The following is a 19,016-nucleotide window of genomic DNA, read 5'->3' on the forward strand; positions in this document are numbered from 1 at the left end:
GGCCCTCCAAGCTGTAGAAGAGACCTTGGTCCCTGCTGCAAGATTTGTTTTTCCTTCTGTCTGGATACATTTACCTCTTTCTTGCTGTAACCTTGATCTGTAGCTGTACTCCAGCTAGGGCATGTCAGATAGGAAGATGAACAGACGTGCAAGAATGCTGAGGCTTTTTGCAATATCATCACCTTGGCCAAGGATGAAAACAGTCTTTCAAAACCTGCTGGATACTCATTCATAAATTGATGCTGTTGTATTAATGAAGGAATTCCACTTTAGTCTTCAATGGCTCCATAAAATAGTTAGTCATAGCACAGTACAGAGGAAAAAAGAAAAAGCCCCGTGTACATGATGACTAAGAAATAAGAGAAGCAAAGGTGTTAAGAAGGAACTAAATCAAATAAATTACATCTACTTGAGAACCAGTCACCAATTCCATAGCTGGAAAATGCTGAAGTGGCTAAAGTTCATGTTTTTCTGAAGCATTTGGTTAGTTCATAGGAATAGCACACCTGCTTCTTCAATGACATTAAGCAACTACTCTGCAAATATTATCCTCTAAAGATCCATTAGGGCTTTTTTCTTGCAGGCTGCAAACCTTTACACATTCAGTATGCAGGGGCCTTGGACTGCACAAAATCTCCTCCCCTTATCATACCACTTTTTTCTTTTCCTCCAAACCCCTTAAGCTGTGCTGCAGATTTCATTTTTTGCTCTGATAACCTTGAGAGGTGCTGTTAGGCAACTAATGAATTAAAACAGGGAAGATAAAGATGTGTGTATTCCTGAGAATATTCTCAAGCGATTCCGTTCAAGATAGTAGCCAAGAGGAACGAATGCCTTTGTCATGCAGACCTCGGAAGCATCCCAGATGTAACTGGTACACAATAAAACCCTGAGAAGCAAAGATTTATTAAAGGTGCAAGGTCTTAGCAAGAATGGAATGCTAATGAGGGAGGAAAGCCCATGAACTGCTCTCGTAATGTTGCTTTTAAACAAAAACACAGAGTGGGATCTGATCAAGTATATCAAGGCAACCGTTGCCTTTTAATCTTCTTATGATATTTTTTTGTGTGAAGGTTTGAAAGACCTACAGGAAACTGTTCATAAGAGCTACTGACCATATGGGCAGGTGGGGCACAGTTAAGCTGGATGCTCCTGACACGTGATTTAATGCATTTGTACGACTTCCAGTCCTAGGCATGGTGATTTCTGGCACTTGCCACTGGACATCAAACAACCTAGCCAGTCAAAGCCGGATTATTTCCTCACAATCAATGAGCCAGTAAAATATTATACAGAATAACAGAGGATTTATTTATTCTCTCTGCTTGACTGATTTGCTGTTAATAGCTGCAGCTGTCACAGATAGGCATATAAATGGGCTTGGAAGTTCAAGAGCCTGCATGCTGGAATGCCTCGCTTAAGTGAGCATGTGAGAATGTGAGCTGTGATCGGCTCCTGCTGACACAAACTGCAGGAAGAGAAACATGTAAAAAGTTATTTTGCTATTAGATTTCCTTTGGTTGTTTGCTAGAGTTATCAAGGGGCTTCTTTTACTTTACTTGGAGTTCAATCTCCTACCAGGGCTAATGTCAAGGAACAAAGCATAGATTTGGGGCTACTCTACTGAGCTCCGGGAGCTACTAGCCAGCTTGAGATGCCCTAGAAACAAGGTAATATGAGCAGCAGCAAAACAAGTGCACAGCGCAAGGGCATCTAGCCATCAGTAAGAACAGGTGGATTTCCAAACTATTCAATGCTTGGTGACCTCCTAAGTCCAGGTGATCCTGCCGTTGAGACATGATAAATGTTTGAGGTGGGCTGACTGCAGTTTCTGGCACTAATTTCCAGTATACACGACCCTCGATAACTCAGGTATGCACGTACAGCCTTGGCTGTAATCCCACCCAAAGTACCTCGGCTATTCTTAATGGCTGTACTGGGATCGCTTATTGGAGCTATGCCACCGTACAGAAAAAAATGGATGATTCACGGGGCCAAAAGACCGAGTCATTTAAAATAAACCTTCAAAGGCATCTGGCTGATCTCTATATTTAACTGCCTAGCAACAAAGAATTTGAACAGCCGGCCTATTAATTAAGAAGTAGGCACCCTCCTGCAAGCACTTAAACATTCAAATCGGTTCTGGTCAGTTATCTGAAAAGCACCTGCTCTCAGGAGAGGACTCTCTGCTTCAGATTACAACTGAAGATAGGTGCCCAGACCCTGGGGCAAGGTGAGATGTTGCATTAGATCCTGTTGATTAGTTCTTGGTAGCTCCTTGCTGGAGAATTGTGCAGCCACAGCTGAGCCACCTAATCCTCTCCTTGTGCTCTGTAAATGGCTACGGGACTAAGCCATGATTGTACCGCTCCTCCTCTCTCCTATAAAATGCCATTTTTCTGTCAGGAGCTGTGCTGCAGGAAGAACCATGGTGACTTAGGTGTTGGAAGAGTCAAGGACAAACTTAAGCGTAACGTGCTTTCTCTCGTGCAGCTACGGCAGGCACGGCTGAGCTAAGCAGACAAGCAAGCAAACAAAAATAGACTCTACAATGAACTATGGGGCTTCTGCCGACACCGGTCAGCCAATCTCTAAAGCATTCGAGGATGACGGACAGAGCTCTGCACCTTACAGGTCACTTTTTCCTTCTCTGTGGGACAATGAACCTTCTACTGGCGAGAAAGCAGAGGCAGCTGGCAAGTGTCCTATATTAAAGGTGAAGAAAGACGACGCCATTTACCAAGCACTTGGATGTGGGATCAACTTACCGTACATTATTTGAATAAAAGTAACAGTCCAGGTTTACCCTTGGTCTATGGCCAGTTTAAGGTAATTTCACTTGGTATTGCTTAACACTTAGTGGAAAAAAACCTTGAAACAATTCTTCATCTGCTGTACTTTGAAAGCATGTGCTTCGTCAGTATACTTTAGTTAAAATCCGGCGACTTGAATGGCAGGATTTATTGAAATACCATGACTGCAAGGAATTAAGTAAGTTAGGTATGACTGCACCTATGAAAGATGTCAGAAAATATCTGGATTTTGGAACACTTCAGTGAATACTTTATCAAGATTTTCAGTGCATATAATGTAAGCAAACACATAGTTGCCCTACCTGTTATGGCGTTAGTGGTGGTTAGCATAGCAGAATTGTGCGAGACCAAAGGCAGATCTTGCCCAGGAAAGCCAGATTGCTTTCATGTCTGTAAAGAGTGGAAGTATAAGGGTGGAAAGCTACCCAAGCCAGAAAAAAAGAAGCCAACATATCTATAGAGGACTGTATAAACCTTGCCAAATCATTAACAGGCGTTGGCAGGGATAGGAAATGTGGAATTGTTTTTGTGTGGTGGGATTTGGTTGAGGTGGAGCGATGTAAGGCAAATTGGCCTTGAGGTTTACAAGCACGCCCTCTTTTTTAGCTTAGAAGAACCACAAATAACAGAGGAAACTGAGGCAAGGACACCACACTCAGGCCTCAGCTGGTATTTGGGGCTGCACCTGTGTGTGTTGCAGAGCCTGATGTTAGTGTGCTGCAGAGGCTGCAATCCCCTCTGGAGCACTGCAGCCGATGTGCCACAGGGCGTATGCTCAGGAACGCTCCTTTTTCCTTTCCAGCTTGCTGGAAAATGTCCCCAGAGCTGAGCGCGAGTCTATCTTGCAGCACTCTTCTTGCACATCTGAGGTGCTTGGTTTACCCATTTGTTGTAGAAATGCAACTTTTGTTGGTCTGGTGACTATTTACTGAGCCACTTAGTTTTGTAAACTTCTAGCTGGATCTTCCAGGCATACTTTAATTGTTAAATAAAAACAAAAGTTCTCATTGAGCTGGCAGAATAAAGAAAGAATTGTTCCAAGGAGAAACGTATCTTGCTACAAATTTCATTTTGTAAAATGTTAGGTTATTCTTTGTGGCCTCTAGAGCTCGTAAGAAATGTAAAGATTTTCCTTTTTTCCCCTCTTTAACCAATAGCGTTTGCTGCTGCTAATTCTGTTATTCAGGTTATTGACTGTCAGTAATTCCTACCTAGACCTGTTTCCTGAAGATCCTTCAAGAAAGGAATGTTAAGATATGAGGTCATCTGATGATGTGAATATGCGCTTCTTCTGAGTCCTTGTACACGTTCACTTTTGTCTATTAACACACAACGCTGGAGGAGCAAACCTCTTACAGTGGTAAATTCCATAACCTTGGGTACGGAAGTAAATTCTGGGCAAATATAATAAAGTTGAAAAAATAAATCTAAAAGTGGGAAGCAAATAAGACTCCAACACAACAAAGTGAGACATATTTTCTGTCATTCATTACAATGTTAAACAACCCTTTTTCTTGCATCAGAGAACTGTACAAAGACATAAAGGTTTGTTTGGTAATGTCATTATTTAAAAACCTGTTTAATGATCCTTTTTTGCTTTTCGGAAGAGTCACATAACTTTACACTGGGAAGTGCTGACTACTTTTGGAGGAGAGTGATTCTGACTCCCTCCCCAGCTCAGCTAGCATTTATTATTCTGCTTTCAGTCTGCTACCCTAGACACGTGCAGAAATCCTTAACGCAAAACTGGCTACAGGTCTCCTGTCACTGCTTCTACTGCTCCTGAAGTGCCTGGCTGCTGCATCTTACGCAGGGTAGTTTGGGATGTAGCGGGAGAGACAAGGGAAATTTCCTCTGGGTCAGATTCCTGAAAAGAGACGCTTTGGCTTGCTCTGACACACGAAGTGCCACCAGTTGGTCATCTTAACTATCCAGGCTCTGCCGACTGCTGAGGAGTCAGGATTTGATGACAGTCTGGTGACTGCTATTCTCCAGCTGCAGTACGGTAGTCAGTTGGACTAAAGCAATTAACCACTAAGATTTAAAGCTTTTAAGGTATATTTTTAGTTTTCAGTCAGATGTGCCCTAAACCTTATCTCTAACCTCTCATCTATTACAGGTCGTAATAGTCTAAACCCACTTGGGTCTCTGAAGTGCCATTTTCCACCACCGGCTTTATGCAGATAGTGTGGAGGAAGATGACCAAACCCCTGAGCAGACAAAGCCCATTAGCACAGGATGCCTCAGTTTTAATAGATCAGAAATCACTCTTAAAAGTTGTAGCAGAGAATCTCACTCGGATGCCCCTCAAGCATCAGATGTTACCTGGGCAATGGTCCAACTCCTTTACATTTCAGGCCCTCTACCTTGTGGAAACTGATTAGGGATCAATAATGCACTCTTAAAGGGAGTGCTCACTTTAAATAGATCTTTACTTGTTGACTTGCAGCTTCAGCATAAGCAGCTGTTATGTAAAACATATCTGACTCTCCTGTGTCTCTGCCACTCTACATCACATATGCTTCTCTCTCTTTCTTAGCCCCTTCCTTCCAGATAATGGGTACATGTTTTTCCCCTCTGGTACCACTTGGGTTGCTTTTAGATAACTTAAGTGCGCAAAGCAGAAGAACTACTTCCAAATGGAGACGGCAGATGTACTCTATCAGCTTCTCCAATTCTTTAATTCTGCTGATTCATTCTGCAATGCCTGACACAGCATCGGGACCACTTCAACATTCAGCTACTACTGGATGGACAGGCAGGCAGAACCCCAGCGTTGTCCAAAATGGGGTACCTTTTCTGTGTTTCTTCCCAGCCTTTCCTACTGTGGATGCACCAGCTTGAGAAGGGATCATCTCCTCCTCTGGGAATCGCACAGCCACTGAATTACAATCATACCAGGAAGTTTTTGCCCCAGAGTACCCACTATATCCAGAGACTGTCTCAAATCTACTTGGTTGCCTCTAGACTTTTACTTTCTTCTCATTCTGATCGTAAGAGCCAGAGAACACAAGGTCAGAGCAGGGGAGCACAAGTGCAAGGCTAGGTCGTAGCTGGAAACATAGCTCCTCAATGGGAACCATCATAATTTGGAATTCCTTTAGGAAACAAACAACTGCCCTCAGCTATCCTTCGTACAATTTTTAGGATTTAGGCTAAGGAGGTAAAAGACTAAACTGTAACACTGTGAAGCGTGTTTAATAAAAATACTCTCAGGTGCTCTGACACAGCTGGAGTTACCCACAAGCTGTGCAGACTGTGGCACTGTTGCTGAATACTGTAGACAATCTGCATACTTGTTCTACCTACCTTTTGCTAGCAATGCTCTCCCTGGACCTACATAAAGATATTAATAGCAATTAATCTCTCAGAAGTCTAGTGCTAATCTTAACTCAGGTTAGTGGCGAGCTTTGCCTTCTCACCCTACCGGTATTCCGCATGAATGTACTCTTACTAGACTTCATTTATTTTCATAGTAAACACAATTCTGGGAAAAGCTTTCCTATGCCCTCTGCTGGTTTTCCAAGGCACACGTTTTTAGCTTAGAGTTAAAACTCTTCCTTTAGAATACCAGGAGGTTTCCATACCTCTTCTCCATTTTCTTCTGACTAAACTGCAGTAAGACGTATAGGACAGAGTCATAGGTGCATACTATACAAATTGCCTCCTTCAGCTTCCCTGTGCCTTGCCTAGTGACTATCCATTTTCATTTTTGCTTACTTGCATTTCTTTCTGAACTAGACTGCTCAGGAAATTCAGGCAATCCCCATCTTTTCATAAGCAGCAGGCTTCTTTGAGCAAGTCTGCACAGAGAACAGGAGTTTCCTTTGGCTGCCCTTTCATGTTGAGGAGCGCAGAAGAACCCATGCACCTTCAGCCTGAACTTTATGGATCCAAAGTCATTTGTCATTGGATCAATTATCTCCTTGTATTTCTGCCTTCACTGCCAAGACTCCTTTAACACCTACCTCTAAGACTTTAGCAACTGTACTGGGTTATGCCCAAGACTCTTCCAGGATAATTGTCCTGTCCTTAAGCAGCTGTTAGGATGTTTTACATATCTGACTCTCCTGTGTCTCTGCCACTCTACATCACATATGCTTCTCTCTCTTTCTTAGCCCCTTCCTTCCAGATAATGGGTACATGTTTTTCCCCTCTGGTACCACTTGGGTTGCTTTTAGATAACTTAAGTGCGCAAAGCAGAAGAACTACTTCCAAATGGAGACGGCAGATGTACTCTATCAGCTTCTCCAATTCTTTAATTCTGCTGATTCATTCTGCAATGCCTGACACAGCATCGGGACCACTTCAACATTCAGCTACTACTGGATGGACAGGCAGGCAGAACCCCAGCGTTGTCCAAAATGGGGTACCTTTTCTGTGTTTCTTCCCAGCCTTTCCTACTGTGGATGCACCAGCTTGAGAAGGGATCATCTCCTCCTCTGGGAATCGCACAGCCACTGAATTACAATCATACCAGGAAGTTTTTGCCCCAGAGTACCCACTATATCCAGAGACTGTCTCAAATCTACTTGGTTGCCTCTAGACTTTACTTTCTTCTCATTCTGATCGTAAGAGCCAGAGAACACAAGGTCAGAGCAGGGGAGCACAAGTGCAAGGCTAGGTCGTAGCTGGAAACATAGCTCCTCAATGGGAACCATCATAATTTGGAATTCCTTTAGGAAACAAACAACTGCCCTCAGCTATCCTTCGTACAATTTTTAGGATTTAGGCTAAGGAGGTAAAAGACTAAACTGTAACACTGTGAAGCGTGTTTAATAAAAATACTCTCAGGTGCTCTGACACAGCTGGAGTTACCCACAAGCTGTGCAGACTGTGGCACTGTTGCTGAATACTGTAGACAATCTGCATACTTGTTCTACCTACCTTTTGCTAGCAATGCTCTCCCTGGACCTACATAAAGATATTAATAGCAATTAATCTCTCAGAAGTCTAGTGCTAATCTTAACTCAGGTTAGTGGCGAGCTTTGCCTTCTCACCCTACCGGTATTCCGCATGAATGTACTCTTACTAGACTTCATTTATTTTCATAGTAAACACAATTCTGGGAAAAGCTTTCCTATGCCCTCTGCTGGTTTTCCAAGGCACACGTTTTTAGCTTAGAGTTAAAACTCTTCCTTTAGAATACCAGGAGGTTTCCATACCTCTTCTCCATTTTCTTCTGACTAAACTGCAGTAAGACGTATAGGACAGAGTCATAGGTGCATACTATACAAATTGCCTCCTTCAGCTTCCCTGTGCCTTGCCTAGTGACTATCCATTTTCATTTTTGCTTACTTGCATTTCTTTCTGAACTAGACTGCTCAGGAAATTCAGGCAATCCCCATCTTTTCATAAGCAGCAGGCTTCTTTGAGCAAGTCTGCACAGAGAACAGGAGTTTCCTTTGGCTGCCCTTTCATGTTGAGGAGCGCAGAAGAACCCATGCACCTTCAGCCTGAACTTTATGGATCCAAAGTCATTTGTCATTGGATCAATTATCTCCTTGTATTTCTGCCTTCACTGCCAAGACTCCTTTAACACCTACCTCTAAGACTTTAGCAACTGTACTGGGTTATGCCCAAGACTCTTCCAGGATAATTGTCCTGTCCTTAATGTAAGTTTTGGATATTCCACAAGTGTTTTCCAAAAGCTCCAGACTGAATACCGCTCTGATGCTCACTGCTGACTTATACTGGTACTCAAAGCCAGTTCAGTAGCCTTCAAGTTAAGATTCTGGTTAAGAAGTCTAACCCTTCTATTTCTATGTTTTTGTGGCATTTCATTTTGCTCTATGTGTAAAGACAATTTAACTTGTCCATAAGCATAAGGCCCTTCGATAGTAACCTCTAACTTCAAAGAAAAAGACACGAGTAGTTCCCAAGGGCCAGATGCTGAGTCTTGACAAATACAAGTAGAATATACCCTTATATCCATACCATAATTGCAAGCTGGGCCAGGTTATGAGAGTAATAAAGGATATTACGTCTTAAGATTCACATAGCTTGAGTCACATAGCTGAGACTCAGTGTCTTCTAACTTTGAAAGTAAAGCCCAATAACCCAGAGCAAACCCTCTAGAACAAGTTCAAATGTGAGCTAGATGCAGCTATGGATACACAATGGCAGTAACTCTGCCTTGCCAGGAAAAAGGAGGTACTCATTTATCAACCCAACTTTAGTTTAAGATTTTGGATGTGAACACAGCCTTTCTTTAAATCTCTCTCTGCTTCAGTTTTCCCTTCACTCAAATCTGTACCTTTTTTAATGTATTAATCACTTGACTTAGTAAATGCTGTGTCAAATCTATAGCCTGCATTACTGATCAAGTTCGTCTTCTCAGCAAAAGCAGGAACAGCAAAAAACTTCCAAGGCGGCAGTACTTACTAAAAAAGGAAAACCCCCAAAAAACCCCACCACAGACAAATCCACAAAACAAAATACATAGTATGCACCTCCATTGTGAAATGATCACTTTCACAAGTGATCCCACAAATATACCACACCTTCAGAAGTGCTGATACGCCAACAGCACTACTTTTTCTGAACTTACTTCTTAGGGAGACTTTAGTGGATAATTTTAAGAGGTCAAAACACAGTGTTAATTGACGAAGTCGCCCCCTACCATATTATGGTGCTATTATGCACACACCATTCACAGGAGAGCAAGAAAACTTACATTGAAATCATGCCAGTGAAAGCCACTACTAGGGAATCCAGAGTAATCCTAAAGTGCAGAAGTGCAACTCGCCTGTAACCAGCTGCAGGTGCCTTCACAATGAATGGACAGGCAAACAAACAGCAATTTTCCGGTGGCATACACTCAGAGCGTCCAGCACACTACCGCTCGGGGCTTCAAGAGCTAGCCTACACCTTTGTGTGTAAGTGCCCACCTCCTTACATGAAGGTCAGAAGAACCGGTAAGGTCATGGAAGCTCTTAACATCTACAACACCAGGACCAACGCTAGTGCTGCTGCCTCAGCTCTTTAACAAGCAGGTTTTCTCTACACCTGCCTGTAACAGTTCACCTGCTTAAGTGGGAGAGTGTGCCTCCATTCTAGCCAATACAAGTCTTGGGTCACTTTCCTTCAGCGAGATCATATGAAACACCAGTACTCAATGGGAACAACAAAAGCTGTCATCAATAGTAACTTCAGAGTTTTAATCGGGAAATCTTTAACAGATCATCAGAAATTTTGATTGACATTCATCTAAATGTTATGGTAATTTTGAGCAGTTTTTAGGTAATGAAAATTCATTAAATTCAACATAAAACAACTGCACTGTAAATTATTAATCCAGCCCTGAGCTGGAGCGTTAAGCAAGTGCAGTCAACTTCTGAGGACAATATTAATCCTGGAGTTATGTTTTCTATCAGTGCATTTCTTCAGTGATCACTTAACCTTCCCAGAATCTCTGCTCTCAAATTTTCACCTCAATAGTGCCAGCTAGAAGTCCAAAACACCCAGCTAACTTATGTCTGGCACCACAAGTGAAAACCTTCAATACACTCTATCTCAGGCTCTTAGATCTAGGATCTTCTCTTGGCCTCAACCATTTTGCAGAATTGGAAACTGAAGATATTCAGACAAATGACAATGTCAACTGCCCCACAGAAATGGATTGCACAAAGATGGGCAGCAAGACTATGCATGCATCTTTACTCATAGCCGTGACTACTTTGCCACATATTCCATTTAAGGTATTTTATTTTTTAAGTTAGGCCAACCATCATTTCACTGGAAGCGACAAGCTCCCTGCTCTTCTTCTCACAGACGGGAAGGCACACCAGCATACACATCCCCTTCTGATAGGTACCAAGTCCATTTTAGTAACAGAATCCTCGACGCAGAAACCATGAAATCCCCCTTCCCAAAACCAGTTGCATGCAGCTCTCTTGGGAACTCAGAATCTGACTTGCACCCGGAAATGCATCTGCTTTGTAGCATTGTTACTCATTCCTGTCTTGAGCATCCACTTTGACTTCATCCTCTGCAGGTACTGCATATCACGCTGCTGAGCAAAGACTGCCCCTTCAGGGAGAGAGGAGGAAGAGAAAGAGGGATAAATGTCTGTAAGCTTACTTACTACTTATATGCAAACCAGCTAATCTGTCCATTTACATCAGCAGTTAGCTATATGTTTTCCTTCCCATACTGGCACACTTTTCACCTTTCTCTTGGGAAAGGCCAGTTCCCTCTATGAATACCCATGACTGTGATTAAGGGAAAAGGTTGTTTTGCATTCCAATGTGCGATTCTTTTATTTCAAAAGTGTAGATAGATTACATCACTGCTCCCCAACTGGAGAAGTATTCTAACTGTCAAAGAATGGTTTATATTACATTATTAAATAGCAAGAGTAGTGGTTTTGACAGGCAGAAACCAACAAATCTTAGGAAGTCGCCAAGTATCACAAACACGCATGCTAATGAACTGAAGGGCTTGCACAGAAGCTGCAATGGATTTTAGTCACAAACAACTTCTGGAACTTATTCTGCTTGGATGTCAGGAATGAAAGGGAACCAAGTGGAAGACAAACTACTGCATAAAACCCCACAAATGTGAAACAAACTCAACCCATTTAATTGTAGAGTGAGGACATCCTAGAACCTCCTCCTGTGCAAAAACCTCACATTGTCACTTACCTGTCTGACTGGTCCAGCCCAAAGCTCTGTACTGCTGCAACACCCGACCCACTGCTTTCTTATTTTTCACAACAGCCACCGTTCTTGGCAGACCAAACCGCTGCTTGTAGTATCTCATTAAAGAACGATGACCCACTCTTGCACCTATTCAGAGGAGACATCTTATTATGCATGATGAAGCAGCTTCTGAAATGCAGTATTCAAGCATATTGTGAAACTGTGGAAAATCCTTATGCTGAGAAATGCTTTTAAAAGGTCCAGAACCTTAAAAACTTTAGGACTATTAGGAACTCAATGTAATTACTGTAAGAGCTGCTGTACAGCACTCTACCTTAAAGAAAAAAAACCAAAGAGTGGTGCTGTTCAAGAGGGCCTTAGCTCAGATAACAAACTGGCAGTTATCAGAAAAGACAATTTTAATTAGGGGACTGAGCAGAGATGCAATGCTGTTTCAAGTAACCAGGGAAGTAATTTGCTGACATTCAGGAAATCTTCTGTAACTGCATAGTTGGCAGCACTTTTCAGAATGAAAGGGTTGAGGTCCCCTCATACAAAAAACACCAAAACAAACAAAAAAATGCAAGCAAGAGTGCCAAATGCTATACAAGCTATACAAGGCAAGAGTAAGGTTGTTTAAATAAATTAGTTTTACTCAACTAGTTTACTAAATTAGTTACCAGCTGCCTCTCTGCAAAAAAACTAGACTAGATAACCTAAGTTATAGCTTCTCCAAGTTGCACTAAAACAAGATATGGAAACTCTTGGGGTATACCATGAGTCACATGTTCATGAACAGTTAAAGCGGGCAAAGGAACCTCCTGCCCCAGTCCACATATACATGCTGAAGAAGTTGAACTACTTGGTAGTGAAAATAATGGAAGGTGAGGACAAAACCCCAAAGACACTTAGATGTAAAATTACTTTCTCCCTTGCCAAAGGAAAACACTTACGATGACGACCTATGCTGCAGGTAATGGCTGCAGCTACAAGAAATGCAGAGAAAGTACGTTGTAACACAAATCCTATGCCTACCTGAAGGAAGGATCAGCTCCATGGTGTCATCATCATAATCCAACTCTTTCTCTGCTGGGCGCTCTCCAGGCACCTCCACGTCTTCCCCATCCTCGTGATCAGGGTAACTGCTCCTGTGGAAGAGTAGCAGTACATGGTTTATACATGGTGAGCAGCCACAGCTATCTAGACCCATTACACAAAAGAACTGCCATGCACAGCTACAGCAAGCCACAAACATTGTCACCTTTCACCTACCTTCATTTGAGAGTTCTTCCCAGTAGCACCCTGCCCTGAACAGAGGCTGAAGACAAGGACCACCCTTCCCCCACCTGGTTCTGTAACTCAGCACGGTTCTGCTGCTGCACACTTAACCGCGACTTATGGTGAAAAGCCACCACTGTGCAGCCCACCAGCTCTGCACAGCTACTGAACGAGCGCTCCAAGAAGCTCCACTAAATCCACCTGTCACCATAATAGGAGGTATTTCTGACCAAAATGAACATAGGTTAGGATAAGTTACAGGAAGTTCAACAAGAGACCTCTAAATCACAGCAGTCCTGTTTAACTCCAGCTACTTAAAAAAGAAATCCACAGTCGGTATTAAGCCCACAGTCTGCCTAAAAGGTAATGGAAGTGACAGTTATGCCCTTTTATGGTCTTTGCTGGTGCACTGAAATCTAAACTCAGTAACAGCAAATATACAAAATAGAATTCAAAATATATTTTCACATAGGACTGGTATTAGTGATCACAGGAGAGGAGAACCAATCATGTTGTTATGCTAACCTAGAAGAGTGGTGAACCAGCTATGCAAAATAAGCATCAGAACCAGAAACAGGACTAAATTTTAAGAATGAATAGTAGTTTCTGATGTAATATTCAACTGTCCTTTTGTCTGTCCCCATCTGTGCTCCACTCAAAGAAAAGCGTCCTCACCTGAAATCATAGAAGTCTGCAAATTCCAGGGCAGCATCTCCATCCGTGAAGAGTTTGCAGTGGCTTTTATCATTCATGTGAGCCTGTACTGCTTCTGTAGAGTAGAAGGATTTCCCTTTTTCATTGCACCAGATGCAGATTTTCCCAACTCCAACTTTCTCTCCTGCAGAAAACATTGACACTTCTGTTGGTCTGAATAGAGCCTCCCTAGTAAGTAAGTAGCATTTCTGTGACGTAGGCTTCCCAGCTTGCAGGCAGAGACCGAGGAAGAGCCTTGAGCCCTTCATTTCCAGAAAAGCCCTGCTGTTCCTATGCCTTGACCATATGGCTCCATCAGGGATAAGCCTGTGCATTTAAAGATTTCATGTGACAAGGCATGGATCATTATGTATTCTCAATAATAAATTTCATACTTCCAATACAGTTTTCTATTTGATACTCCAAAATTATTTTATTCTCATCATTATTTGTAGACTTCAAGGAAGATACTTGTGAGAGCTAAAAGCTAGAAAAAAATGTATCGTGAACCAATGAGGCAAATACTTGCTATTCATTAGTAGGATAAGACAGTTCATACACACACTTTAGCAATAGAGTTTTGTCCTAAATTTCATGTTAGCTGAACAACTTTCTCAACACTAGAAAACCATGTGAGACCTGCAGGGTACATGACCACGTTTCCTCAGTGGGGTTTTCTCTCACTGTCTCTGGAAAGCCCGTGGTCCTGTTCACAATCAAAATACTGAACTAGACAGCACTCGGATTTTACACAAAAAAACCCAAAAACATTTTAAGCCATATCCAAGTGAAAATAAGCAATAAAGTATGTAATTATCCTGATCAAAAATCAGAGAACATTTACAGGCGTACCCAGGTACTTGATCAGTCCTCTGAGATCCACAAGGTACTCGATGTCTGGAATGAAGAAACTGTGAGCTTTTGTCATATGTGCCACATTTTTCGTGAGAGATCTTGAATGGTGGGAACAGAACAAGCAGTCCGTGACTGGTATGGCCCCAACAGCAGGAGTGCTTTCAGCTTCTGCCTGCTCCTCCTCTTCCTCTCCCACACTTTCCATCTCTTCTTCAGAGCCGATGTCTTCATCAGAATCCATATCTTCCCAGTCTTTTAAAGGAAGTTTAAAAAAACCAAGCAAAACAAGTCCCAATTGAGTTAGAAAAAGTTATCATAGAAAATATTCTATTTTCTATTCTTACAGCTAAGTGCCACACGGTCACTTCCAGGTGCGAGAATATACCATTGCCAGTAAAACACAGTTCTTTGTAAGATATACAGCAAAGCTCAAGTCTGCTCGTAAAAAAGCTGGCAGATATTTTTTTCCCCTCCATTTGCTCAACTATTAACACTTTATTGCTGTTTTGAAGCTTTAAATTTAATTCACCACAGCACAAGAACACATGCATGGCTCATTAAAAACAATACAACTGTCAGAATCATGAAAATACTCATTTCCAGCAGCGACTCAGCAGTGAGGGAAAACACACTCCTGTTCACACATACATCTTTACCAAGAGAAGAACAAAGCCAGCTGTCACAGATACACTACGTTACATTATGTGTTACTATATACCAAGATATACTAACAGTTTTACACATTTGAAAGATTACTGCAGAGCTCAGTAACGGATAGACGAACTGGCAATCTGATTATACTGCTAGAGGGGTCTAGAAATCTTTTTTAAGGAGTTCAGATCTGGGGCAGTGAGCATTTCCCAGTACTCTATTCCTGCTGGTCCCCTTCCAACTGCCATGTGCACAGAGTGTTTGAGAACAGGGAACACGGTGCTCCCCAGTGTTGTAGGCTGCTAATTAGAGATCTTTACTACAGGATAGAGTTTAATAATTTTAAAAGCCTGACACTGAATTAACAGGACTTGTAGGAACCATTCCTGGACAAACACTTGAAAGGAAGATTAACATTCAGAAAATACTGAGATTTTAGCATTACAACTTATGACTAACACATTAATACAAAACAGGTGCAAGTTGGCTCCTTCTTCAGACATTAAGATGCATGTTCAGAGGTATACGTTTCTTCTCCTGTAGAACAGATTCCCTGAATTGCAACTAAATTTCACCAGCATAAAACTGCTGTAACAGACGTAATAACATGACACAATGGTTTCAGTAATGAAGCTGGCATAGTATGGTCCCACTTCATTCATACCTGTCCCCTTGCTGCAGTTTAATCACTCCATTCAACTCCTCCAATAGATGCATTTGGAGCTGCACTGTAAACTACAGCCCTGGAAGTGTCCAGGTTAAAAATAACCCTTTTCTGGGAATTCTGAAGCTCTGATCTTTCCAGTTGTCAACTTTCCAGGCTGACCTCCAACAAAGAGCTGTATCTACACAAGCGGTGAAGGTGAAGCAGCAGGAACGAGCAGCTGGGGTGGCAAATCTTAAACCGATTTTAATACAGATGCCAACATGCTGAGAAGCTATGCCACACAGTGTCAGGCTAAGGAGCAAACATTCTCCTCTGGTCTTGATGGGCAAAGAAAAAACAAAACCAACCGCACTCCCACCTCCCTTCAACAGATCAGTAAAGTGATTGATGGGACAACAGCAAATGATCGTAATTGGATTTTTGTTCATCTGTTTTTCAGAAGTAGTTTTAGGGTAACCTTTTATGTTAGCCTTCCTTAAAGGAAACTTCCCCTGGAATTTTATGTGGGAAATAGCGCTCATATTAGTAACTGTTTATATTCAACCTTCACACGCATTAGTATCTTGCACAGCTGGCAGTTCAGACGCTAACACAGAATCCTTGACTGCAAGCATGGGCCAACCTTAACTCCTTTGTTAAGCTGAAAATTTAATCAACAGGAAGACCTTTTGTGATGGAAAATGCTGTACTACTACAGAAATAGAAGGAGGCTTTTACACAAAACCGACGACATAGCTTACCCCAAGCTACCTCTCGTCAGTATGTTTATTGCCTTACCTTCTTCCACATCCTCTTCCTCCTCTGCTTGTTGTTTGGCCAGCTTCTTTGCTTGCTGTTCAAACCACTGTAGCCGTGGAGGTTTTTCCGATCGTTCTCTACTCTGTGATAAGCTGGTGCTTCCCGTAGAAACCAGAGAGCTACTTGCATTACTAGGAGGTAAAGGTGTCTTCTTCGGAGACAAAGACGGCTGAGCTCTGATGGCTTGCTGAATAGCTGCGTTCATTTCATCTTTGTTTACGCTCTCTGGGGCCAGCCCCTTTTCCAGGTTCTTTTCATTTAATATTTTCACCTTCTTGCTGACAGCTTGAACAGCTTTCTTCTCCAACTCCAGGTGCTTCTTGGACTTCAAGTGATTCTCGTAGGCATTGAAGGTGGAGAATCTCTTGCTGCAAACTGTGCAGTAAGTGGCAGTGATTTTGTTCTGCTCCTCTGCTACTGCTCTCTGCGCTAGGACTCTCTCTTGGAAATTCTCAGCAGTGACAGGAGGCATGTCAGCAACCTTACGCTTCAGGTTGTATCTATGCCAGTCAGTTTTGTAATGGGCACGCTGAATGTCAGCATCCTTGAAAGCCACACGGCAAGTGATACAAGTGTAGGTTGCCATTACTAGAAAATGGGGAAAAAAAAAAATAATCATGCTAACAAAGATAAGTAACAGCCACAAAAAACCCCAAGTGCAACATCCTGACAGCACCCACGTAAGGCAGCGTAAGACATACAGTTCTTGTACAGAATTAAATTTATTAAACACCAGCATTAGCAAACAGCATGTTATGTACTAGAAGGAGCAAAAGAAGAAAAAAATAAACGACTTTGATATAGTTATCAGAGATTACTTGTAACACAGCAGCATCTGAGCATCCCAGCTCTGGACCCAGCACCCACTGTGCTTGTCAGGGCTCGGACACAGACCGAGAGGGTTCCCAGCCCCAGCAGCAGTGCTTCGAAAGCTCTGCACTTTTTACTGAAAATCAGAAACTAAAGGTTCTTATCAAGCTCGTGTTCTGCCAACTATAGGCTTTTGAGGAAACTAGTGATTGCTCCAAAATAAGGGTAAAAAAAGGGAAAACCTGCTTTCATGCCTATTTTCTGTTTTCCACAGCCTTATCAAATGGAAAAAAAAAGTTACTGCATTTAAAAATAAAACCCTCTCAGCTATTTTGGAGCAGTGCATGTACTGCTGACAACACTTTACCCTGCAGAACTGTTAATCCGGAGATGCAGTCAGTCATGCCTAGATCTAGTGCTTGAAGCCACTGGTACCCCCGCTCTTCCTCCACTTCCCACCATCCAGCTGAGCTGCACTACTGGGGCTGTCACAGGACAACTGGAGGGCAGTGACCTGTAACTGGTGCTGTCCTTTCCAAAGCCACGCATTTCCTTCCTTTGCGGTGCTTAATGAAACTTAACTTTTTTTTAAACAAAGTTGATGGAATCTTTTGAACACTCCAAAAGCAAAGAGCAAAAAAACGTGTTCTAACTGGAGGTCACTAAAGCCACACCCATCTTTTAACTGATTTAGAAAAAACTATGGTTTAATCTGGAAAAAAAAGAAATAATACATCAGGAGGAGGGGGTCTGAAAGCAGGCAGAGTAACAGCAGCTCCTCCCAGAAGTTACCAACAGGGAGAAGCAGCGGTGAAAGACACAAACACGCAGAGTTGAAAGGTACTTTACAAAACGCTCATTCCCTGGAAGAACAGAACTCCTAATTTACTGCTTGCACTATCTGTAATCCCAGTGACAGAAAATACATTAACACAAAATAAAGGCCATACTATTTTATTTGAAATACTGTAAGTATCCATTCAGTGTAACAGATGCTTTTTGTTTCAGAGCAAAATGTATTCTCTGCCCATTGAGGGACCCCAATTGCTCTCTGAAGCATTTCCCTCCCACCTGCAGAGCTCCCTATCCCTTTCCTAGCCCAAGCAGGTATTTTACTGCCATAAACCAACTGATGTGGAATCATGTTTGCTGTTAATCACAAACTCCTCGCAGAAACCTCAGGGACAGAACAGTTTGATCCGGTTTATTACAGGCAACCAGTAGCTACACACTAGATTACCCTGGGGGTGATTAAAAAAACCCCAAAAAACAGATCAGAAGAAGAAGTATCTAACCGAGAAGATCTAAAACCATAAACCTTCATATCTGACTACTAAGTGGAGAAATAATATTTACAATTCAAGCTGCATAAAGCAAAAAAGGCACCTGCAGAATCCCGTGTAGTTACGCCACCACTTCCCATTACCCACATGCATTTCACCACCATTTTAACCCACAAAACCAAAGCACAGAATCTTCCCCTGCGTGGGGCTCAGGAAAACAAAACTTGAGGCACTCACAAGCCTTCAGCCCAAGGCACAGCCAAGTCCTTCGAGACAAATCTGGTTCTCCCCACAGGGTCTTTACTACGGCTGATTTTAGCTGCTTTTATTTGAATTTAAATTGAGCCGGTGTCCATAAGACCGACAGAAGACAGAACGGCCTGACTGACAGGCAGGTGTTTATTATACGCACACCCCAAGCGACAGCAGAACTGAAACCCGGGGGGGAAGGAAATAAAAAAAAAGGAAAAAAAATTAAAATAAACCCGAACACAAGAAGGGGCACAGGCGGAAGCCGCGATCCTCC

General features: G+C 42.4%; 1 protein-coding gene across 1 annotated transcript; it reads right to left on the reverse strand.

Annotated features, from left to right (window-relative positions):
* Positions 1–9,948: 9,948 nt before the first annotated feature.
* On the reverse strand, positions 9,949–18,917 carry ZNF622 (zinc finger protein 622). The gene is made up of 7 exons (XM_009288006.2): positions 18,728–18,917; positions 16,377–16,985; positions 14,279–14,533; positions 13,409–13,571; positions 12,491–12,603; positions 11,459–11,602; positions 9,949–10,844 (listed from the first exon to the last, which is right to left on the reverse strand). Exons 2-7 carry the CDS (start codon positions 16,981–16,983, stop codon positions 10,717–10,719), a joined length of 1,410 nt encoding a protein of 469 aa, XP_009286281.1. The 5' UTR covers positions 16,984–16,985; positions 18,728–18,917; the 3' UTR covers positions 9,949–10,716.
* Between the last annotated feature and the right edge of the window lie 99 nt (positions 18,918–19,016).

The sequence above is a fragment of the Aptenodytes forsteri genome, unplaced genomic scaffold (genome assembly GCF_000699145.1).
Source record: "Aptenodytes forsteri isolate BGI_AS27 unplaced genomic scaffold, ASM69914v1 Scaffold27, whole genome shotgun sequence".
NCBI lineage: Eukaryota > Metazoa > Chordata > Aves > Sphenisciformes > Spheniscidae > Aptenodytes > Aptenodytes forsteri.